This window comes from Hipposideros armiger, unplaced genomic scaffold (genome assembly GCF_001890085.2).
Source record: "Hipposideros armiger isolate ML-2016 unplaced genomic scaffold, ASM189008v1 scaffold_37, whole genome shotgun sequence".
NCBI lineage: Eukaryota > Metazoa > Chordata > Mammalia > Chiroptera > Hipposideridae > Hipposideros > Hipposideros armiger.
In genome coordinates this window covers 2,008,216-2,034,583 of record NW_017731387.1, presented here as the reverse complement: position 1 = coordinate 2,034,583, position 26,368 = coordinate 2,008,216, and the positions used below count along the sequence as shown (strand labels likewise).

General features: G+C 37.0%; 1 protein-coding gene across 7 annotated transcripts in view; it reads right to left on the bottom strand.

Moving 5' to 3' along the window:
• Positions 1 to 26,368, bottom strand: part of CFH (complement factor H) — a 100,619-nt gene that overhangs the window by 14,876 nt on the left and 59,375 nt on the right. For 2 of the 7 annotated variants that reach the window (XM_019638014.1, XM_019638019.1), the window contains exons 18-20: positions 3,035 to 3,208; positions 2,159 to 2,335; positions 946 to 1,119 (exon numbers count right to left, since the gene is read on the bottom strand). The exons of 2 other annotated variants lie outside the window; for them this stretch is intronic. In XM_019638014.1, coding sequence (XP_019493559.1) covers positions 946 to 1,119; positions 2,159 to 2,335; positions 3,035 to 3,208 — 525 coding nt within the window. Of the gene's footprint in view, positions 1 to 56; positions 337 to 945; positions 1,120 to 2,158; positions 2,336 to 3,034; positions 3,209 to 3,896; positions 4,107 to 4,506; positions 4,684 to 8,590; positions 8,768 to 10,512; positions 10,693 to 26,368 lie in introns of those variants that run through there. 3 more of the 7 variants (XM_019638015.1, XM_019638013.1, XM_019638016.1) reach the window with 3 other exon arrangements.

The window sequence follows — 26,368 nt, the reverse complement described above, 5'->3', positions numbered from 1 at the left end:
TTAACACAAATTCTGATTGATTTATGAATAAAAGAATTATATTTTTAATGCTTGAAAAATAATGAGAAGAATTGGAATACTAACAAAAATTTTAAATGAGTGTGCATATTGTAATTTCATGACTTCATTCTATTCTATATCTTCTCACACAAGTGGGATAGTCCACTTTCCCCTCCCAACAGAATACTAGAAATGCAGAACGTGGTGACTGTTTATGGTACCCAGCTTTACAAATAAATTCAATAACATCTGTTCTAGAATAAATTTTTTTCCCGTTAGTCCATCTAAGCTGTATATTATGTTTTCCCATAATTTCTTCTGATATTACACATGCATCTAAAGGCAAAAAAAAATGAACAAAGAACATTAAGTAGAATAACAAACATTTTCTACAAATTTTCAGACTTTCAGACAGAATTCTCCACATTTGTCCAGAAATTCATTCTCAAAAACCTTTTTCAAACCAACTTATTGAAAATCCATCATGTACATTTAAATCATTTCACACAAGTAATGATGTTAAAATGAGGAACTATGTTTAATGTGTGATAACTGCCATAATCAAACATTTGTAATGTCATTTATCATAGATAGNCGCTCTATGATCCTTCCCCAGCTGCCCAGTCCAGGTCTCACAGTGGAATTCCAGAGGTCTGTCAAATGGACTCAAGGTGTCTTTAATATATTTATTGCCCAGGAAAGACTGAGTGTCTCAATGCTTCAGATGCGAATGTTCCATGATTCCAACTATTCTATTGTACTCACGTCAAAGCTTTCATAAAATCCATATACCATATGTTTTACTCAGTCCACAGAAAGAATTGGACTTAAGCACCATCATTTCATGTGCATTAAAATTTATTACTGCACAGAAACTACTTCACTATGTATTTATATCAACATATTTTAGAGACTATATTAGGAAAGAAAAATAAGATGCTTTACCTTTGCACTGAGGTGGTTCTGTCCAGGTTCCATTTAAACAGATCACGTCTCTATTACCCAATAGGGCCAAAGGTCTGATGCATTCATAATGTACTCTGTCACCAGGCAGATACCTAGACATCCTGTTTACTATCAGAGCATTTTCCACTGTGGGAGGATTCACACAGGAAGCATCTGAATAGGAAGAAAGAATGTATCTCTAACGACCATTTTGAATGCAAATTGACAAAACAAATTTGGATATACACGTATTTTAAGGGGGGCTTTAAAATCAATGGCTAATCTGCCAAAAAATTAGTATAATTCTCTAAATTTACATGTAAAATTTAAAAAAGGAGGTAAACAATATGTTTTTTGGGAGGTTTAGTGTTCTATACCTTAAATTCCTCTTCCATCCCCTCTAGAAGTTTAAAAAACTTCTTTAAGGTCAATGAAAATGAATTTTGACCTGGACATTTTTTCTTTGGGTTTAATAAAATAAGTATTGTAAATTACGTAAATTCAAAATGAATTTATAATCACAAGAAAATCATAGTAAACAGATTTGATATAAAAATTTGGTTTTCAATTATCATGTTTATGAATTGTAATCTTAAGGTCTTAGGAAAATAAATACAAGTACACACTTCCTTAGAGAAAAATCAAGACTTAACACACTTTGAAGAATACCATTGTTAAAGGGAGATGATGTATAGTCAATGGACCCAACAAACAAGAGTTGTGAAAACATAAGAAAAACATAAATGTACAATTAATAAACCATGCCAGTGATTTTGTGGAGGGGGCGATGCTTAAGGACACCACAATGAGCCAAGTGTAATTCATCAGAGATTCAGGTGGATATGAAGTCATGATTGGCTCTTGCGAGGGTTTCCAAACTGAGGTGCGTGTGGACTCTCCTGGGAATTGTTACAACGGTCTCAAGGGCACATGTGGGGCGTCTTTTGCTCTAGTCTGAGTGCGCCTGTGAACCTGCATTTGCATTTCTAAAATATCCATGAAAAGGCGGTTGCTGCCGTCCCAGGGACTTCACTATGAGAAGGAGAGGAAGCAGGCTAACCATAGAATCCACTTCTGCCCCTTTCGTGGAGGCATTAACCTTCTGTGACTTGGCCTAGAACATAACTTACGTCCACTTTTTAATAAATCTAGAGGTAATTGCAGATGATAGTACTTCAGTCACTTTAATGAATTTAAAATGTCATCTGCTTACCTCTGCATGTTGGTTTCCCCAACCATTTGCCCTTAATACACTGCACAGTATTGGATCCTTCCATTTGGAAATATTGTGGACATTTATAAGCCAGTTCTGCTCCTGGCTCATATGACGACTTCCGCTTACTCATGAGTATGGCGTTATCAAAACTAGGAGGGTGAGAACATTCTGCTTCTGAAAGAAAACAATATGCATTTGTTCAGCAAATCATTAGAAATATGGCCAATAATTCAAGTCTAGAATAATAGTTAGGCACATATCAAACCATTGAATACGGTGCAATATTTTTCTTATAACATGAAAATGTTAGCAGGTTTGACTTAGTGACATCGACTGATTCTACATTTATCAGAAGTAAGACAAGGGAGCGGTGACATTAGAGCCTGGAGGGATACAGCTGCACGTGACGCTTGAGCCCAAACTTCTTACATTCCCATCCTTACTTGCCCATACGGTCCACCTACATTATGTACATATTGTTATTGGTTGCTCTGTCAAATCTGTTTCCACAATTATGTCAAATATGTTAGAAATTACATGTTTGTACGGAAATTTCTGAGAAACCAACAAGAAACTGAAGAATGATGAGATTGATGAGCACAGGCCACAGTGATACAGGATCAGGGATGAGAAACCTGGGAGTGTTCCTCAGAGCATGTGGACAGTGCACACGACAGGAAGTCACAAGGAAATACTCGGATCATGTCACTGAACTTCTCTGATTTTGGGTTAATGAATTCTCTTCCAGAACCCAGTGCTTCCCAGAGAGCCCTTTCTAAATTCTAGAATTACCTCTGAGTTTCATAGTTGTATCATTAGTGCTCTGAAATAAAGGTACTTGTCAGCCTCAGAATAAAATGAAATACACTATACTTATGCACTGTGGTGGACGGGACCATCTCTCTCCTAAACATGTTATAGACGCAGGTCCATCAATCTCAAATCCTCTGGAACACATGTATGTCACTTCTTCTCCATACTGGTGCCTGTTTAACCTGTTAGGCACACCACCATTCGTAATCGGAGGTGGTGCTCCACAAGGAAGTCCTAAGAAAAGAAGAAAGAGTGACTGCGTATTGCACTACCTCTGAAATCAATTTCATACACTGCTTGTCCTATGTGGTACTTTTTGTGAAATAAAATGACCACACAGGAGCTAATATCACATCACAGAGAAGGTGCACAAATGTTTCCTGAAACCACTGTTGTGCTGTGCGACCAGCTGGAACTTGACCAAGAACTTGAGACTAAAAATATCAACATATTTATGAACGGGACTATCAATGCTGCTGTCGCCAGTCATGAGTAATGAAGGGAAACACAATGAGAATTAATTATCTCTAGGAAAGTACCATGCATTGTAAGAAATCAGAAGGGACACTGTTGGAAGAACATAAGAAATGTTTTTAAAAATCTAGTGGTGAAGCATTCACTACCTATATGAATATGTGGGAATATGAATGCTTCTACCTATATGAATAGATAAGTTTAATTTCACTACACACCCTTTTGAGGATAAAAAATACTAGAACTACAAGTGATTTCAAAATGAATCAACTAATAATAATAGAATTGATATGATCATGTAAAATTGTGAGGTAATTTATGTAAAAAAAATATAAAAGGTTTTATATATTCAGAACTCTAAAGAATGATGTCTCATGACTTTGACGGCAATGGATTATTTTAATGAATTGCTCCAAAAACAGAATTTTAGTTTGCCAGCTATCCTTACCTATACACTGAGGTGGAGAAGTCCAAGTTCCCATGTGGCATGTTATCCCATCTTCTGCAGATATCCTGAAACCAGCATCACAAATATAATTCAGTTTGGTGCCATGTCGGTAAATGTTGGGTTCCGATGTTTCTTCTCTTCCTTCTGAAGACATAGATGAATTAACGGTTCCATGTTCGATGTGAGGTGGTTGAGAACATGGAAGTTTCTCTATATGAAGAACAGAGATCAAAGAATCAAGCACAGAAATAAATGTTTCAAATGAAAAAATAAAATCAAACGCTATTTGGGATTTTGAAATAAGGATAACTTGAGCAAATGAAGTTATGTAAAACCTAAAAAGTAATTGGAAGTTGCAAGGATGTATGTCTGCCTAAAGTCTGCTTGTTCCAAAGGCCCTTCCTTCTTGTCCGTTTCACAGGGGCTGACACTACGCACAGACGCCATCTGTATCTGGTGTTTACACAGGGAGCTCCTAACTGCAGTTTCCCGTTGCTGGATGCAGTGGAATAGCTATGGAGACAGCTCTGCATCGGCTCCTTTACTCAAAGCACAGGGGAGTTTTACCCTCCTTAGGAAGAAGGTCATGACGCACATGACGACTACTGACCAACACAGAGTGGTACCGACTGCCATATTCCATCCTTGCACTCGATTTCTTCTGGTCCCTGAAGCACAGAACTTTCTTGACACAGAATAGATACTTTTTCTCCATCCTGGTAATTCACTGTAGTTGTCATTTTTTCAGTTTTGGGAATCTGAGGTGGAGGTGGACATCTTCGTACTTCTAAAAATATTAAAATTACATTTCTTGATGAAAACTCATCAGTTAATAGCACTAAAAGAATAGCTCAGTAAACAGAAATGTCAGTAATCATATATCCTAAAAGACCAAATTATAATGTTATGTTCTTTTTTATGTTCTTTGGGTGTATGTCTTATATTGTGCTTTTATTTTGTTCTTTGTTTTGTAATGCTTGTTTTGAAGCTATAAATATCTAAGCTGTTGCTGTATCTCATAGATTTCAATGTGGACTGCAATCATTGCCATTTTATTTAAAGTACTGTTTGTTGGTAAAATATTGAAAAAGCACTCTTTAAGTTTTCCAGATTTGTGAGATGGACGAATAAGGCATGTTGATCTCTAATTATGTTATTTTTGCTTTTAATTTGCAGAGTGGTTTAAGGACTTTTTGAAATTGAAATTTGTTTGGAATTCCTTTATCACATAGAAATGATCAGTTTTAAATTGATTGTATTAAAGTAAGACAACATTGTCTTATAAAGTAAGACAAGTATTACAAATGTTATAAAGAATTATTTTATAATTAAAAAAATTAATTCATGAGGACAAAGCAACAATATATGCATCTAAAATATGTCAAATAGATGAAGCAAAGATGAGCAGACCTAATGTGGAATAAATATCCAAATCCACAATTCTAGTTACTAATCCTGATAGCCTTCTTACACTAATAGAAAGCTAGACAAATATTTTTTAAAAGACATCGAAAAATTGTAAGAAAAATGTGAACCACTTTAATTGGATCTGAAAACTAGAGTCCACTTGTACTTTTATATGAAAATGGAACCAGCACAAAGATGGAAAATGTGTTTGCAGTAACAAAAACATGAATAAATTTCAAATACTGAAATCTTGCACAGTATGTGCTGTGACAACAGGGTTCCATTAAAATCAATAAGACTAATTTACGCAAACAGGATATTCATCAATTGTGTACATTGAATATGTGTATTCTTTATATAGCAATGATTCCACCATAAAACTGGTAAAAGTGAATCAATATTTGGAAATTGAACAACAGATTTCTACAGAACTGACAGGTCGGAGGAGAAATCACATGCTACAGTAGAAAATGTTTCCCACAGACTTATATGAAAATAAAATGAATATGAAATGTTTTGAGACACAACTAAAGCACTTAGAAGAACAAAATGGAATTTTATATAAGGTTTCTATTTTAAAAGTGTAAATGGGTTTAAACCCATGTTTCAATATTCTACATTAAAAAGTGAGAAAAGAGTAAAATGAAAATCAAAATAGTTAGAAGGAAGGAAACAGTAAGTCCAGAGAAGAGATAAAATTGAAAAAATTGAGAAAGACAAATAGGAAAGAATAACAGAAAATTAATAATCTTTAGTGAATGCTAATAAAACTAAAAAATGGAAAAGAGAGAAAATGAAGAATATTAACAGTGTTTAAACTGGGTTTTTTGAAAATATTAGTAAAACGTAAAATAAAAAACCAAGCAACAAACACACAAATAAAAAACATCCTATGAATAATGATCAAGGTACATGAGAGAAACGAGTGTCCATCTCAGCATGAAATAATAATAGAAGTGAAGATACTACAGAAGAAAGAGGGAGAGTGAAGACTAAGTGACTGAAACAATTGGACACCAGCCAATTGATAAATTGTGTACAGTGGAGATAATTCCTCAGAAATACAATTTCCTTACATTGACAGTATAGAAAAATTGAATAGACCACCACCTATTAAAGAAATTGAATTGTTCATTAAGAAAACCTTTCAAATAAACAGCAAATCAAATTACATATCAGATGCCTTCACAGGTGAATTTTATCAATCCTTTAAGGGAAAAGTAATACGATAACACTAAGTGTAATGATATTACACATGTACTTTCAGAAAACAGTGGGGCAGAGTATACTTCTCAGTGGGTTTTATGAGGCCACCATATCCTTGGTAACAAAACCTGGCAGAGACATTAAAAGGAAAAGTAACTGTAGACTAATATCCTCCATGAATATAGATGCAAAACTTCTTAAAAATATATCATAAAATAGAGTACACGGAAATCAAGAAAGAATAACATATCACCACCAAGTAGAGTTAACTCTAGGAATGGGATTTATTCCACATTCAAAAAATTATATGTGTAATTCACTGCATTAGCAGAGTTAAGCAAGTCATATGATCATAGGCATAAATGCAGCCATAGCATTTAACAACCTTCAGCTGTAGTTGATAATGAAACTTCTTACTCAGCTAAGTGGAAAGAGATGGAAATTCCTTTATCTGATAAAGGGCATCTATAAAAATCCTAAAATGACATTATAATTGTGGTAAGACACTGAATACCCTCTCCCAGGGCCAGGCACAGGAAAAAGATGTTTGTTTTCATCACTTCCTCTCAATGGCTAATTGAAGGTCTTCACTGGTGCAATAAAACAAACAAACAAAATATCAAAATAAAAAGGGACTGGCAGAAATAAAATATTCTACTTGGAATGATACACTTGCTTAAGGAAAGTTGTAACAAATCTGTAAAACAACACCTAAAATGAATAACATAATAGTTCAGTTTTAGAGCATTAAATCAATATACAAAAATCAAGTAGGTGTCTCTATACAAGCAGAAAAATTGGGAAAATGTAATGATGAAAAATTGCATATTAATATTAATATTAAAAATATAAAATATAAATTTTTAGAACTGTAAATTATCTACACTTTAAATATTGCTGGGAAAATAGAAGCATAAATAAATAATTGAAGAGATATGTTTATGGATTGAAAACTCAATGTGTTTAAGATGTCAATTTTTAATTTATATATCATTACACAGGCCATTTCTTTATTACACAAGCAGACATTTTATAGAAATTGATAAGCTTTCCCTGACATTTCTATGTTAATGAAAAGACCAGAATAATTTAAAAAATTTGAATAGGAAGAACATAATTGGAGGAAATATATCAAACTTCAAGACTTACTATAAAGCTATAATTGTCAAGAAGATGTGACAGGGATAAGGAGAAATGGATAAATGGGCCAAATAGAGGGGCCAGAAACAAACCATCACTTCCATGGTTTATTGATTCTTATTTGAAAATCTTTCCCACCCACAGCACTGGAACAATGGGATGTTTATACACAAAAGAAGGACACCAATCCCTTTTTACACCACACTCAATGATTAAGGTAGGAGGGATCATACACCTAAATATTAATGCTAAAACTATAAAGCTTCTAGAAGAAAATGTAGACAAACTCGTGTACTTCACGGTCTGTAAATATTACTTGTGGCCTTTAAGAAGATCTAAAGATGAGTGGAGCTGTAGATAGTAGATTTGTTTTTGTATTTCTATGAAACTACTTCCTGTATATTTGATGTCTGAGGAAACTGGTAAAAATATTGAGGTGAGTGGGTCAAGATGCCGTACAGTCGGAGAAGAATGAACCCCGTGCTATTGGAATTGGTGGTGACAATGTGACTCAGTTTTCAAGGTCGATATAGATAAACAAATAGATAAATGCATGACTAGATAGACACATACATCGATAGATACCTACAGAGACAGATAGATAGATACATACATACATGCATACTTAGGTACACACATAAGAGCTGTAGGAATAGGCCATTTTTAATAAAAGAAATTAGAAGCAAATGGGATTCCAACAGTAAGAGGATGTCTACTGCCCAGATGTTCATTTAAAGCCACCACATTTCTGAGTGATGTGTTATGTAGCTGACAAATGTATATGGCACAACTATTATTTAGAAACAGTATTTTGGTTGTTTTCTGAATTACATTCCAGCCTGAAAATTATTTGTGGTAATAAATAGTTAAAAATTTTAGGACACAAAGAGGCACTTTTTATAAAGAAGAAATAAATTTTGAAGACATGATAAACAGCTCACCTGCGCAGGTTACTTCGGGATCCCATCTTCCATTTTTGCAGATTGAGTGTCTGTGTTCTGATTTTCCTCGACATGTGTAACTTACGTTCATATTATGGTTATAGTCAATGTTACATGGTAGGTTTGTCTCCTGTGCAATTGACTTGGATAATCTACACTTCTTACGTTCATCTGTTTCTATAAATTGAAAATATTCCCATGATAAAACTAATAATAAGAATGAAGCCAACTAATACAAAAAAACAGCTATAAAATCAATAGTATAATGGAATTAGAATGCATGCCTAGAAATTCCACCAACAAAGCTATCCCTGGTCATGTTGCATGAGATGGGCTATTATGTATGGATATAGTCCAGTCATGAAATTTCAGAGAAAATATCCATCATAAAGACATTTTTTAAAATTTAATGATTAATTGTATCTTTTAAAAAAATTATTAAATTTATTGAGATGACATTGGTTAGTAAAATTATACAGATTTCAAATGTACACTTCTGTAATACTTCAGCTATCTATTGCATTGTGTTCAGCACCCAGACAGTTCTCCTTTCGTCACCATATGTGGCCCCTTTAAGCCTCTCCTAATATTCCCACCCCCTCTGGTAACCACTAAAGTGTTGTCTGTGAGGTTTTGCTTATTTGTTTTCTTGCTTTCAGTTTCATATCCACACATGACTACTTCAATCTGACTCTCGCCTTTCGCACTTTGGGGCTGAGGAGCATGAGATCTGGACTTCATGGACGGTTAACATAGTGAAGAGTCACCACATGACTAAATGGATTCCATTTGAAATCTGTGCAATGTCCAGATCCATTAGCTTCTCTGCATTATTTTTAATCCCAAGTCTTAAAATGTTAAAATAAAAACAATTATCTGTGGAAAGAGACTATATGAACTTCCTAGTTTAATTACATTTTTAAAATAAAATTAATGTAAGTTGATGAGAAAAGATGTTCTAAGATGTAGCATATAAAATGTGAATATTTAAAGAGATCTTTTGCATGATGATCAAAAAACAGACCAAGAAATTAATTAGCTGTTTAGTGTCATGACCTCTTTTGAACATATACTCTTAGAATACTTGAGAAGGTATTTTATATGCATATCATCCTATAATCTCATAATAGTATAATGCCATTAAAATAAATATTTGTTGGCTGCAGTATGAGTTGCATTGGCCATAGAAGTTACAGCTACCGTATTACAAAAATTCAGTGCAGATGGGAATCCTTGTTGAATTTGATAAAATATCAGTGGAGGCTCTAGGTAATATTTGTTAATAATTTGTTAATGATCAGAGTTAAGTGAGGATGAACAGAACAAAGAAAATTCAAATACTTGGCCAATGAATAGTAATGATTTTATAATAAAAACTCTAAAAAATAAAATAAAGGAGACTCATTCAAAACAGACCAGAGACTTGAGAACTAGTCCTATTTTCAGGACTGGCCCAGGGTGTTGCGGGAGACAAAACGAACATTCTCCAAGGGCTAGTAACTGAAGGAAGACCTGTAGTCAAGAGGAAGACTGGTGGTGGTTGTCACCACGTGCTGTGATGGATTGGTTCCTGAAAGGACTTCTTTATTTGTTAGGAGAAAATAAACATCTTGAGAAGAGTGAAAAGCTAGACTAGAGGGAGATATGAAATAAACTTTGAGAGGAGAAAATTGTGTCATCTATGAGTACAATTTAGCGTCATACTTATAAACAATGTTAATATCTGGGACAGATTCATAAAATTCTATTGTTAGTTTCTATTTTTCCTCTGTAAACTATAAACAGCAAATGTTTGGCTTCATTATAACTATCTCCTCACATTTAAAAAATATCTCTAAATTACAAAGATATGGCTGCACATAGAGTTTGACAATGAAAATATTAAATGCTATTGGACGTCAATTTGAGAAATGTATTCTCACCAATGCACTGAGGAGGGTGGGTCCACATTCCCCTGATACACGTAACTGATCCGTGTCCAATCATTGTAAATGCTTCTCTGCAATTGAACTCTACTGAATCTCCATGGTGATAGGGAGGGGCAGGGGACACCACATAGCCATGATCAAGTTCAGGTGCATCTCCACATGTACTGTCCTCCTCTGTGAAAATTTCACAAACGCACATTAACCTTTAACATCTAATTTATGTGCTTATGTGACGATAAACAGTGTTGACTTAAGTCTAAATGGTAATCTTTATATATGTTACCAATACACTTCGGCAAGGTTGTCCATTCTCCATCAAGACATTGAACTTTGTTAGAACCTTTCATCAGAAATCTAGGCTTGCAGCCATACTCCACCACGTCCCCATGTTCATATTCTTCTTTAGGTGTGCTTTTAGCTTCCCCATTGGGGAGCGCAGGGCGAGGACCACAGGGTGCTACATTCTCTGCAGTAGAAAGACCGTGTCATTGATGGTTACATTTTCCATTTTACAACTTAAAAACTATTAAAATGAAGAGGTTATTTCTTTAACTAATTTATTATTTATTGTCTAATTTCTTAGCGCATTCTTAGACAAAGGAAAAAGGATAGTGTTTACCCCAACTTTGTCTTCCAGCTCTGTTACTTGTACTGAGCTGGCTTACTAGAATTATATGTTAGTCCAAAAAACATGTTGAAAACTCTAGACATTCTAAAAATACATGGAAACCAAGTAATAAATATAATAGTGTAACTTATAGCAATATTCATATTTCATGGAAACACTTCACCAAAACTTTTTGAAAAAATACCGTCATTTGAGGCAAGCATTTGATAAACATATTTTAACTTTGATTAAGCCAGTCATGTGGTTGAATTGACTATAAGTTGCTTAAATATTGTTTAGATATATGTGGTGAAAACTGCAGTGAGACCCATGCTGATTATACTGTTCAATATTCATGCTGGAATGGTAGGCAAAAATGATATGATGAAAGCAGCCCGTCCACTGTCACACACAACATGTGTATCTATGGATACTTTCAATACAGATTTCAAAAAGCAATGGAAGATTAATTTCTTAAGTAAGAGAATCAGAGTTCTCTACTACCCAACACATATACCTCTCCTGAGGTATATTTCTGGCGTAATGCACTAGATTATAGACACTCTGGAAGCCAACAGGAAACTAAGAGAGGAAACAATGTGAGAACCACAATTCTAATTCTTGTTTCAGCAACTGTCAGATAAATATTTACCTTTACACGTTGGAGGACTAGGGGACCACCCAAAGTGTTAGCATTGAGACGAATCTGGTCCAATAATTTGAAGTCTGTTTCTGCAGGAGAATTTCATTACTTCTCCAACTTTATATGCATCTTTCCTTGGCTCAGCAATTACGTATTTTTCTATATCGGGAACTTCGCATTCTTTCTCTATAGAAAAGGTCAGATAATTTAATGGGAATGTATAATGAATCGTTGCCAAATTAAATTTTATATGTCATGGAAAAATAAGTTGCTGTGCATTGCATATGTATAAAGGCACTGGATAAATCCTCTCCCTTGAAAAGTACTACATACCAGGTTTTAGACACCCTTGAAATTCATATAGGACTCATTGAAAAGCAATGTGTGTCCTGAAAATGTATCTGTGAAATTAACTGGCTTAAATGGATCTGATTTTATCACTGACATTTACAAAATTTAACGTTGTCTTTTTTGTATTATCTTGGCAGAAAACTATTTTCTCACATAAAAAAAAACAAAAACAAAAAAACCAAAAACTAATGCTGCAATTTTTAAATTGCATAATTAAATAAAAAATTGGTATTTTTGTTTAATATAATTGGGAAACCAGAACACACAAGATAGGCATTTCTAAAGATAGGCATTTTTAATATATTTCAGTTAGAGGAACATTAAAGGTCAATTAATATTAATAAATCAAACTGAAAACAGGATGAAGAAACATGTTCAAGGTCACATAGCTGAGCATATTCTATGTGTCCTGAATATTTTTATAATATACAACCATCTACTGTTATTACATGTATAATATGTATTAGCAGTTAGTAAATTGTTAATTATTCTGATTCAAATTAGAAATGTGCAAAATTATCCCTTAAAATTTTAAAAGTTGTGAAATTTAAGACACTGCTAAATATTATAAAAAAATGTATTTTTCTTATTTGGAATCCTTCCATCTTGCTCATTAGTATGAAAAATTAACACCTGGAATTTTAAAATAAGAATTATACCAAGAAAATTCATACTATCTAAAAGTCAAGTATTAAGACAATAAAAGGTAGATGTAAGGTAACTATTTTTTAAAGTAATGACACACAAAAATACTCCATAAATTTTCTTTTGTTTTTGGTTTAATATTGAGCTTTGTAGCTTAGTTGAGACGATCACACTTGAATTAGAGCCACTGTGATTCCTCTCCTAAAATTCTATTCCAGTATCCTATGCAATTTTTTTAGTTGTGTGTGACTTTATTTATATATTTTGTGCTCATTTGATATTTTTTATCTCATCATATTGTAAAAAAATGTTGCCTTAACCAAAAAAAAAAAAATCTTCCCTGTTGGCTATTTCAGCTGTTATATTTATATAGAGACAATGACTTAAGAAATGTGATTGAGGTGTGGAATGGACATACCCTGAAGTAGAGATACTGCTCTCTCTCCAAAAATCAAAATTTTGAATCCTAGCACTGATACTTGTCCATGTTGGCATGGCTTTTTTAATCTGATGGTACATCTAGTTATGCTTGCTGTAAACACTGTTTGGTTTAAGTGGTTTATGAGAACAACTGTCCCCCTTTGGGACCCTCTCCCCAAAGGAGAGGCCTTCCAGGACATTGAAAGCGAACTCAGGTTCAGCCAATCAGCGTGCAATGTTCTCCTACATGATTGAGGAAAGATGTTTGAAAAGCACGCTGTCCTCTGTTTATTCCATACTTGGAAGCCTTGCACTGTGCTGGCGAGTTTCTACCAATGTGTGCACAAGGTCATAATTCCTATAACATTTCCAACAGAAAGCCACATGGGCCACCTCGGCATCTACTGCTGTGTCATTTCAGTTCCCTGGCCCTCACGTTTGCATGCTGTGCCTGGTGACATTGGAAAAGCCACGAGAATTATGGATTTTGTGTTGTTTTTGAAAGCAGGCCCCTCAGAATTGTAAAAGCTTCTGGCTTCATACCTATAACCCCAGAGGAAATTCACGATCATCTTAAAATCTCCCCCTTTTATTTGGGATAAAATCCAAACCCTTTACGAACCATCTGTTGCCTATACTTTCAATGTCATCTTACGTGTCTCTCCCTCTATCAAGCCAGGCCCCAGGCTTTGTGGTCTTTAAATATTTATAAATAGGTCAAGTTCTTTGCTCTCTCGCTGTTGCACAGGCCCTAATCTCTATCCTGAATGGTTTTCCACCTTTCTGTGCACAGATGCCTTCCTACATGAAATAGAGCCTTCGTCTCCTCGTATTTTCTAAATTCTTGGGTTCTTTTGTTTCTTTGAACACAATAATATGAAAATATATTATAAATATTTTCATCATTTGATTCAGTGTTTGGCTGAATTCACTGTTTTTTTCCCACCAATACTGGAACGAAAGCTCTCAATGGCAGAACTCTGTTTGTATTTTTCACCATTTTCTATTAGCCTATTTCTAGCCCTTAATAGGTGTTTGCTGACAGCCTGAATGAAGCACATTGAACTGGGCCCTAAGCAGTGCTAAGCATGTGTGCGTCATCTCAATAATAAGCTCTGTGTGTGTGTATGTGTGTGTGTGTGTGTGTGTGTGTGTGTGTGTGTGTCCGAAGTCTTTATTTTAACCCTTTTTGAGTCAACTGAATGTCCCTTCTCTGCCTTCTCCCAGGCACACTCAATCTCGGGTGACTTGGTCTCATACCAGAAACTATCAGCTCCTGCTCAAAGCCGGTCCTTCCACAGGGGCTCTGGTTCCCTTTCCCTCCCCCCACCTCATGTGTCAGCCTCTGCCTGCGGCCCTCTCTACTATGTCCTCCTTAGCACTCAGCGTGCTCTCATGTCCCCAGCTTTTTAAAGCAAAACAAAAGAAAAGTATGCCCTTCAGGGTATAGCTTTGTCCAGCAATATTCTGAGCACTTATTCCCTGACACAGCCAACTTCTTGAAAGGGTTATGCCTACGTGCTGTTTAAGTTGCTTACTATTCCTTTTTCTTTAGCAAGCTCTATGTAGGTTCTGCTCCACTACTCCATCCAAAACTGCTTCTGTTACACTAACTGTGGCTTCTATGTAGCCAAATCCACCACATTTTCACAGTCTTCTAACAAGACAGATCAACTGAATTAGAAGTGTTCACACCGGAACTACGATAATAATGTAATTATAATAGATTACAATGTCCGTGAGTTTATTGTATGGCAGACCCTGTGGCAAGAACTTCATATGGAGAATTTAGGCTAACAGACAAAACTTCCTCTGAAATAATAAAACATCTGTAAATATTGAAACATTTTGCACATAAGCAAGAGTGAACAAAGCATCAGATCGGCTTGGTGGTCACCCTGAGACACACGCTTAGCCAACTGTGGAATGGTATTGGAACCCATCCAAGCTGATGCCACACGACTCACTATTAATCCACCTATTCTACTTCCTTTTCCTTCAATCAATTTCTTCTCTTCACATCTAACAACACTCATTCCAGCTTTTTTCCCTCTCCTGATTCCCGCCTCTTTCTCTCTGCTCGCCACCTGTTCCTTTTCTGGGTGACCTCTAGTTGCTGGAATGCTTTAGGGCTCAGTCTTGAGTTCTCTCTCTTCCGTTTTTGCTCTGTTTTCTTTCCCAACATGACGTCATGCTGTGAATTTACATGCTGTGAGTCTCACGTGTATCTATCTCCTGGCTACACCTATAGATCCTCCTCTGTGGTGTACAATCCGTGGGCAGCTCAGCGCCCATGTGCCCAAGTCAGAAGTTGACATGTTCCTCTCAAAGCCCTCTTCACCTGCCCGCACCACCTCACCAAACGGCATTTCCCTTCACTTGATTGCTTATGAAAACAACAGGGAAACAAACATGTGCGTTGCTTGATTATTGCTCTGACTTACACTCAACATTTAGTAACATCACCTGTGATTTCAACCATAAAAATATATCCCCAAATGTCCTCGGCTTTGCATCTCCTCAGCCGTCTCCCATCCTAATCTCCACCTAAAATTCTCCCACCTCTTGTAGAAACAGCTCACCCCAATATTTTCCAAATATTGTTTTGTTTTCAGAGCTTTGCACATACTCTTTCCTTGGGTCAGAAAACTCTACATCCACTCAGTTTTCCACAGATGGAAGTGCTATTTCTAACCCTGGAACACAGAGAGCTGATTGGCAAACATAAATGATAAGCACACAATAGTTCAAAAAACTTGTCAAGGTCAAAAATAAACATCTCCTCAGGCTCTGCTGGAATTAACACTCAAGGCAGGAGAGGTGAAGGAGAAACTCGGGAGCAGAACAGTGAGGAGGTTGTAGGACACTATCATTTTGGTAATGAGTGTGAAGTTTTACAAAATACAAAAGCTTGCATTTAGAATAACAAAAATAATTATACTTTTCCCATAAATCCATGATGTATATGGGCCATAGGAAACATTACAGTAATGCTGTGGGTTAACTAGAGCGTTATCTTTGGGCTTCAAAACACCATCTTCACCCAGGTTAATTACATCAGAAGAAGACACCTTGATTTTAATCACGGTTGCTTAAAAATGACTGAACAGGGCCGGCCGAGTGGCACGATGGTTAAACTGGCTTGGGATGCCAGAGGCCCCGGTTCGGATCTCACATATGAGGGCCAGTGACACTGCCCTCCACAGCTAAGATGCTGAACAACAGCTCTAACTGGAGCTGGGTTGCCGTGAGTCGCTGGCGATGGCATGTAGGTTGCCATGGGCTACCGTGTGTAGCCAGCAGCCAGCGTGAGCAGCCAGGAGCCAGCGTGAGCGGCCAGCAGCCGCAGTGAGCGGTTGTCCAAAAGCCGTGACTGACCTGCCTTGCCCGGGAAGAGCGCAATGATGGTGCTAACTTGGGCCAGTGAAGCAACGTTCTCCACAACTAGACTGAAGAACAAAACGACAACAACTTGTCTGTTCCCGTTCCCCAATTCCCCAGCGCTGTTCCCATCCTCCCAATTCCCCAATAAAAAAAAGTCTAAAAAAAAAAAATGACTGAAATTAATTCAAATTTATTTTAAAAATGACATCTTAAATAAATTTTGTTAATTTTGGTAATCCTGAAATAAAAATACCTGAAATCAGTACTTACCATGACATGCGGGTGTGTCAGACCAACCACTGTCACCACATACTATGGTACCACTGGTGTGTCCATTTCTGTTTTTATATCCATCATGGCAGACATAGTCCAACCTGTCGTTGACCTTAAACCACGTGCCGTGACCTGTGGCTTTGGCATTCTCAAATGCGGGCACATCACAATATTCTAATGCATAATAGAATTGAGGATTTCATTTCTAATATTATTTAATGTACAATCAAATTGAGTAAGGAAAAAACTTGTTCAATTAATATGTGCTAATAAATTATGTATCATATAAAACATAATGTAAGAATATTAGTGGTAAATCATTGTCTTAACATAGTTACTCAAAATGAAAAAGAGTGTTTCTGTAAAGCTATTTTCTTAACACTTAGCACCAAAATATTTGTTTTAAGAACATTTTTCTCAATTAAATAATACTGAGGTACTTATCCCATGTTAGCAATAAGATAGGCCATTATATGTGTCTGGCACCGTTTTTTTCACAAAGAAGAGTAGCATTTTGTGTGTCATGCACATTAGCAGTTGTAACACATATGCCAAAAAGGGGATTAGTCAAACAAAAAGATTAATTTTCATCAATAAGAGTACATTTTAAATGTTCTTAAGATTCTACTTTAAACAGATGAATTTTGAAAGCTTACATGCTAACTTTCCTTTTCCAAATATTTTCCTAATGGCTGTGTATTCTTATTATAATTTTGAAGATTGAATGTACAGATAGTTCTGTGCTTATAATTAGTATAAAAAAGTAAAATCTAAAAAATGGTTTAAATTTTCACTAACCCTATACTAGAGTGATGTTAATAAAGGTTTAATTAAATTATTTCACATTTTTAAAGTGTTACTGTATCCAGCTAGCATAAAGCTTTAAAAAAAAATAAAGCAAAATTATACTAGAAAAAAAATTTTAATTGAGATAGTTTCTCTTCCCTAATAAGAGTTGATAATGGATAACGGATCACAATTCAGTATAAAATGAGTATGATAAGAGGACCTTTTTTTATCTGTTTTAACTTGGCTAATGTCCATTAGTAAGCAAAAAATTTTTCAAAGAAAGAAATGAAATGCAAATACTAAAAAAGGATAATTTATATATCTACCTAAAGCAAGTAAAAATCTTACAGCATGGCTTTGGGGTCAATACGATGACCTGAGCAAACTGCTCTTAGAAAATCCCCATGCACTTCGGGGGAGTGGGACGGGAACCTGGCTCAGCACAGCGCGATCTGCTCTGTCTGGAAGCGCTTCTCTGTCCCGCTAACGGGGTGTCTGTGTAGGTTTTCTGGAGAAAATGAGTTTCCAGAGAGCACCCAGCCTTCAGTATCAAACATATGAATTACACGGGTGACATTATTCCAGCATATCAATTACACAGGTGACATTATTCCTGCATGAGGCCCTGTGAACCCATACCTTCTCTGCAAAACATAACTTTTGAGTCTAGGAACAAACACTCTGACATAAATGTCTGATCACCTAAAGACATGGACAGCAGGCAAAAGGTCTCAGCTAAAAATAATTAAGTTTACACCGGAAGCCACAAACGGCTCCTAAATAGCTTCTAAGTCACAGGGTGCTGTACAGTGGAAAGAGCTTAAACTGAGAGATGGACTGAATTTCTACCCTACGAGCAATTACCGTAAAAAGCAAAACATATATATACTTTCTCAACATTCTGTATCTCCTCAAATGGACACCCTCAGCCCACTTCCCCACTCCCCCAAAGAATTCAGATCAAGGAAACTTCTATAGATCGGTCACCAGGATAATAAACAAAACATCGTGAATGACTTACTAATGCACGTGGGCTGAGCGGACCATCCATGTTGCTGACATGTAATCGACCCGGTGGTTTCACCATCTGCTGTCACATATCCTTGTTTGCACTTATATTGTACTTGTTTATATAAGGGATATGTAGGCTCAGGTTCAGAAACAAATCCATTTGGAATTTCTAGGTCTGACTTTGAACATGTTTCTAAAATGAAGGCAGCATGAGGAAAAGATAAGCTTGTATTCAATGAACATTTTCACAAGGACTCAAACAACATAATATAAAAAATGAGGAGTCATTTGTAAGTAAAAACTGGGAAAAACCTAATCATTCGAGGTCTTGTGTCAGAGAAGATAAGCTGAGTTCCCAAAGGTAGTAAATCAAGATACTTTATTAGAAATTGTGTGGAAAAAAGCAAGATTTAAAATACTCAGAATCCCTTCTAAGAAATTACTAGAAATCTGTGTGTCTAATGGATTTGGAAACTCACCACTTGCCAGAGCTCTCCCAGCTATGGGTGCTTTCCTGAGTTTTGCTTTAAAGATTCTGAAGCTAGATCTTATGTGTTCTCACGACAAGGAAAGAAAAAGGTTAACTGTGTGAGGTGATAGGCATGGTGATTTGCTTGATCGTGGTGACCATTTCACAACATACATATCAAAATACCAAGCTGTAGACATTAAACATATACAATTCCTATTGGTCAATTATACCCCATTAAAGCTGAAAGAATCAAATTTCAAAAAATAAAAATAAGAGCAGAACTAAAATAGAAACAAACACTAGAGAAAATGTATGTAGTTAAAAGGTGGTTGACTAAAGAAATTTCCCAAATGGATAAACCAGGCAGGAAGAGTCGAGAAACAGAAAGTTCCAGCCATAAACAATGAGGAAACTGAACTAAATACGTGAAAATAACCTAGTGAGGCTTGAAGAAACACTCAGGGCCTAATGAAAATTCTGGACAGATAGAGGCAAATGTGAGCTCTGTCCTCAACGTGCATTTATTTGGGGGCGAGTTTCCAGACTACACACCGGAAGAGAAAACCCTTTCATAACAGGGTATGTCAATCATGCTGAATAAAATACACCCAAGTCAGTGACCTCACAGAGGTGGACATCACTAGAAGTTGAACTTTGACAACCTGAGGAGAACATTATGGAGTGAAACATAGAGCTCAACAGATCTGCACAGAAATCACTAGATTCTTTGGCTGAATATATCACACTGTCGTTCAGGACAAAAGCCCATGAGAATGGGTAGCAGATAACTGCCAGAGGAGGAACAACATAAATTCAAAGATTTCCAGAGCACACACAACCCTGGGAAACATTCAGATTTGATCAGAGTGGATCCACCTCTTTAGACACCAATCCTTAGTGGAGAGACCGGAAGAGGCCTCACTCACAGCATTCTGAATAAACTGGTCCTGGAGGAAAGGCTCCCAAACCAGCCATAGGGGAGTTTAGAGAAACGCCTTGAAGGGGTCAAGTTGACCCGTAACCCACTTAGCCTTCCAAAATGATACAAAAGCCAGCAATCCTTGAGATCTCCAACCCCAAGACTAAGATCTATCAGTAGGCTCATTTATTTTTCAGTACACGCATCCAGAGTTCAGTGTATCCACTCACACACACTTGGAAATAATAAAACCAAACAGGTGCCCTGGCAGAACAAGAGGCTGACATGAACATTCTGCAAGTTATTATGGGCGAGTCTTAGAAAATCACAGACATCCTGGGATCTCAGACGAGTTTACTTACCGACACGGATGCATGTGGGTGGAGGGGACCAGCCATCCTCCGTGCATGTCATTGAGGTCTGCTGATTGGGGAGGCTGTAGCCGGGATGGCAGTCAACTCTTACAGATTCACCCTGTAAATAATTTCTTTCATAATGTGGGGAATATCCATTTAGCACATACCTGAAGATACACTGTCCTAAAAAGTACAAAATAGAAAATTCATAAATTTGTTCAAGATAGTAAATTAAAACTTATCTTTACAATATTTAAATTAGAATACAAAAACATCCAACTATAACATACAGCTTAAGAAAAACTAAGCTGCACCAGATGACTCTTAAATAGAAAAATCAAAATTCAATATCATTTATCTGTAGTTTTCATAATTAAAATGTCTATAATGAAATAGGTATTCTCAGAAAGTCTCTATTTTTATCTCTTATGTTATATTAATGAAGAGCTCTGAATAAAAGGAGAACCTGTGTTGATCTTTTGCTCATGGAGCTCAGCCCTTGACCTTATTTGCGTCACATGAGGCTTACCTGTGCTCTGCTGTGTGCTTTTGTCTGTCCACATTTAGACATATTTACACACGCACTATTATAAAGAAATGTACGTACTGCGGCAGGGTACTGCTGGGGACCATCCTTCTCGTGTGCATGTAATGTGATCCAAGAATGATTGTGAATGAGTCACAAAGTTGGCATTACAGGAATAGTAATACGACTTTCCTACGGCTACTGGGAAGTATGGTTTATCTCTCTCTGTGTTATGTAGGCGTCCATGTTTTATTTTTGGAAAATGGCAGGGCTCAACTGGTAAAAATAAACAAAAAAACAGTGTAAATAATGTTTTGCCTTAATAAACACCAAATGAGACACAAAATACTTCATGGATGAATTATATTTTGTTAACATAATTACTCTCATTGCACTAAGATTTGGAGGGCAACACAAGTTATAAAATTCTGATGATGTAAATAAGACTTGTTTTGTGATGATTCCCCAATATATACAAATACTGAATCATTACGTTTTGCACCTGAAACTAGTACAAAGTAATATGTCACTATTATCTAAATAAATAAATAATCCTTTTCCTCAGTTTTTTCTACACCTGGAGGTCTGTTTCTTGGTGATAATAGTAACCTCTACAAATGACTTTCAAAAGTCATTTGGAGTTGGGTCCTGATATAACAATGAGGCCAGTGATCTATTATTGTGTCATTGCATTTTTGATTCATGGAATATCCCGCTTAAGTGCGGGCCACCTTTACAGTGAACTGTGATGGATAAAGACAGGAATATGATTGTTGGGACATAAAACTCTTGAAAGGAGCTAAAGAAACATCCCTAGCAATAAAATCCCCTGTTGAATTGAGGGGCACTTTGTGACATGTAAGGGCTTTAGAAAGTTCCAGAGTCTTCAACGCCCCTCCCTCCTAAAAGGGAGCCTGACTCCCTCCGCTTGACTGTGCTGGAATCAGTGACTCTCTCTGAGACCAGCTATGGCTGAGGTGAAGTGTGTGACCAGGTCGCGAGTGGTGTGGAGGCTTCCTGCTGTCTCTCAGATCACTGGCTCTGGGGCAGTGGGCTGCCATTCAAGCATCCTATGGAGACCCGTGTGCTTAGCACTGAGGCTCCTGCCGAAAGCCACGGAGTGAGCCGTGCTGGAAGCCGCCCTCCGTGATGGCCACCGAGGCCCACATCCTGACTCAGGAGCCTGACTCTGACTTGGCAGCTAAGCCGCTCCCAAGTTCACGACCCAGGTGACTCTGAGATGATGGAGGTCGATTGCTTCAAATCAAAGTTTTAGGGAAAATTTGGTACACAGAAATAAGTAACTAACATACTAGGTGTTAGATAATTCTTACCCAATGACTTATTCCTGATAGAATTATATCATTTAGAGACATATGTAATGATACACCCAAGTACCTATTTAACATTAAATAGCAAAAGATGAAAAGTTTATTCCTTAGAATTATATAATTTTTGTCCTACTTAGAATTGACTACTTTGAAAAGCATAAAATGCCTCTAAATCATGGCTTTCCATAGGTAAACATTTGGACTTAGTTCCCATTTTTTGTGTTTCAGATAAAGCAATTTCAGAGTTCAGAAGCAGGTGAAGATTTGACAGGGACTTGTAGCTGCATCTTGGACAGGGCTCCCAGCCTGTCTTAGTGCATCTTGCCATGGTCCCTTGGGTTGCAGGGTAAAAGCCGCTTTTACATTGGTATGTGATTACATCTTCAAGTCTGTATATGGTATTTTCAGGAGTGTAGGAACCATTTGGAATAAGTGGAGGATCATATGTCTCTTCTGAGAAAGGATATGTGGATAATGGCGTAATCACTCTCCAGGAAAATAATCAAGCACATGAAAATACAGAGAGCAGATGTTATTTTTGTTCACCACGTGGCAAATGGCATTAACTGAGCACAGCCTCATGTCCTTCCTCTACAGCACTGTTCCCCTCGAGCACATTCCTCATCTGATGCACTTGTGTCCCCTGGGCTCTTGAATCCCCTTTCTCCAAACCTTCCCACATATCATGATATCCCACGTGTGACAATGACGTCACAAGATCTCACTGCAACTGTTCTTCCCACTTCCCTCAAGTTCCTGGGCTTCTGAAGCTCTCACAAGGGCTGTCTACAAATATCCTGAGTGTCTTCCTTTCAAGCACCTGGTAGGGTTGTACCTCCGGGTCCATGAAGGATGGGTCCCCGGAGCTGCTCGCAGATCTCAAAATCCACGGATGCACAAGTCTTTCTTATGGGGAACTAGGGCCTGGGAAGCTTTCCATGGGGACGCTCCGGAAGCTTTGTGGAGCTGTTACTATTGTTAGTGAAGGTAATGTCCAAAACCCCACATGCAACACGTAATGACATGAATAATGTACAGTGATGCATACTCGACTCATATCTGGTAGTTAATGGGGCACCATAAAGCTCATTACAGTGTTCAGGTGGGATAACTGGAAAATGAGAGGACTGGATTATTAACTAAAATGACAGACAGAAAATCATAACAAAGAATTTGTAAATTTAATTATAGAAGTGATGTTTTAAAACTTTCAGTTTTTCAACATTTGTCCATGATCTCAGAAAATAAGTTAAAATGTATTGGGGTTACAGTGGAAATTAAGAATATTTTCCATTTTTTATTAAAAGACGTGTCTGTTTCATATGCTAATTGTGCTAAATATTAATAATTGATAGTGATGTTAATGACCTTTAAGAGCTTTATAAATATATGATTCAAACAACAGAATATATGTAAAATATATGCTTTGATGAGGTTTGACATAAGAACCTGTAAAATCATCACCATATGTGAGATTATGAAGAATTCCATCCCTCTCTAAAGCTTTCCTGTACTACATAAGAACCCCCCAAACACTTTGGAGTTATAATCAAGCTTTTCGGTGACATATTTTCTTGTCAAGTTTTCAGGATCCTAGTCCCATGAGTCCCTAATCAGTATAGATTGAATGTTCACTCTGTGGAACTCGGAAGACAGAAAACAATTGATTTTGTTTTGTTGTCTCTTAGTGAATAAGTGAAAATTATTCCATAAAGGTGTTCTTTATTGTTATCTCAGAACACAGAATATTTCTACCAATTGATTCATTCAAAAAATTAAGACAAATGAAAGAGATGCGTTACATTTAAGAAGGAACTTGAAAATTCACATAGTTTCAGCTCACCTTGCGCATGAGTCCAGGACACCACCAAGGTCAGGATGGCACTGAGCAGGAGCACCATGCTACCTGTTCCCAATGGTTTCCTAGTCCAAGTGCTCCCGTCGTGCTGTGTGGGGCTGAAGTTGCTTCATGAGCAGCTATCAAGTGTGACTCTGCATTTAAGGGCACTGTCAGGAAGCTACTTTATTGAGGTCAGTTAGTAAACATCAAAGTTCAAAGAGTTTTACCAAAGCCCTCAATCTCCATGAATGATCAACTACTAATGTGATTGCCAAGATGTCTATTATGAGCCCTAATTCAACTACTAAAAAATAGATGAATAATAAGCAATGAAGTGTATAAAATAAATGCTAAAAGCATGACACTAATGTAAACGAATGCAGGTAAGGATCCTAAAGAATTCTAGAGAATAGATGGGACACATAGAAGCAACAGGCAAATGGTATAAATAAATCCATCAATATTAAATATTGATATTATATTAAAATTTAATAGGCCAATGATAAATAAGGTAAAGTAGAAATGGATAAAAAGGAAAACCCAATTATATGCTGTTTCCAAAGAGAGCAATTTAAATGTAAAAACATGACATGATGAAAGCAAAACATTGAAAAATGTAACCCTTGTATGAACTAAGCAAAAAAAGGTGGAGTAGTTACGGTAATATCAGATAAACCAAATTTCAAAAGTAGTTACCAGAGAACAATGAAGAGTGTTGAATAATAATCATCATCATCATCCAATCCAGGTAATATCAAATTCACAAAGAGAAGGGGAACAAAAGGATGAAAATTTTAAGGAAAGACTAAAATATGAATTTGTAATTTAGAAAAATTTTAAGGATTCCACAAGAAAGATCTACGAGAGCTAATACACAAAGGCATTTTCTTTATATTGAGAACAAACTTTGGAAAAAAAATTTAAAACAGAACATCATTCTTTTTTTTTTTTTTAAAGATTTTTATTGGGGAATTGGGGGAAGGAGAACAGACAAATTGCTGTCGTTTTTTTCTTCAGTCTAGTAGTGGAGGACGTTGCTTCACTGGCCCAAGTTGGCACCATCATTGTGCTCTTCCCGGGCGAGGCAGATCAGTCACCGGCTTCTGGACAGCCGCTCACTGCGGCTGCTGGCCGCTCACGCTGGCTGCTGGCTGCACGCGGTAGCCCATGGCAACCCACTGCCACAGGGGCTGCAGCCTACGCCATCGCCGGCGACTCATGGCAGCCCAGCTCCAGGTTGAGCTGTTGTTCAGCATCTTAGCTGTAGAGGGCAGTGTCACTGGCCCTCATATGTGGGATCCGAACCGGGGCCCTCTGGCGTTCCAAGCCAGTTCTTAACTATCGCGCAACTCGGCCGGCCCCCAGAACATTATTCTTTATAATTATAAAAGAAACTGAAAATATCAAGGAAGAAATTCAACAAAATATTTGTAGCCTATGTACCCTGAAAATTTGAAACATTATTGGGAAAAATGTAAAGGGCAAATACAGAAAGTAATCCATAATGTTTATGGATTGGAACACTTACCATCATTAAGATGCTAATTCGCCCAAATTCATGATGCTTTGAATATGACCCAAGAAAAATTCTCTAATTTAACCAAAAAATAATTGATGACATCATTCAAAAATTCATGTGTAAATAGCCACAGCAATCCTGAAAAAGAACAAAATGCAGTATTTATAATCCTGATATCTAGATATATAACACAGATACTCTATTTAACACAATGTGGAGCTGTCATAATGATAAACATATTGATCCGTGAAATTCAGTGCGATCAGAAATACACACCCACACACATCATTCATGGGGTAAGTTTTTGCCTGGAAATGGTGAGGTAACAGTTGGAGTCTGGGAGAGTAAACAGAATGAAACCTTGGCCTGTGTCATGTCTTCAGTCTAGGCTTAGGCCCAGTAGCAGGCCCAAAGCTCCAAAATCCTTCAGGTCTGCAGGTCTGTGACTCACCCTCAGGGGCCTGGGAAGGCTCCAAACATTGTCCATTTCTCCCACTGACAATGCAGCACTGGGATCTGCTGGGTCACGTGACCCAAGGGGCAGAGCCTCTTGCATGGCGGCCTGGACCTGTGACAAAACCTCCTCCTGTTTAGTGCCTCACTCACACCAGCAGCTTCTGGGGACCACTGGTACCTGGGTTAGAGGAGCACCCTCAAATGAGGGGTATTTTGCCTCCAAAATCTAGAGAGACCCGAGGGTCACACTTTGGATTTTTAGGTTGTGGAGAACGATATGTGGATAATGGCGTAATCACTCTCCAGGA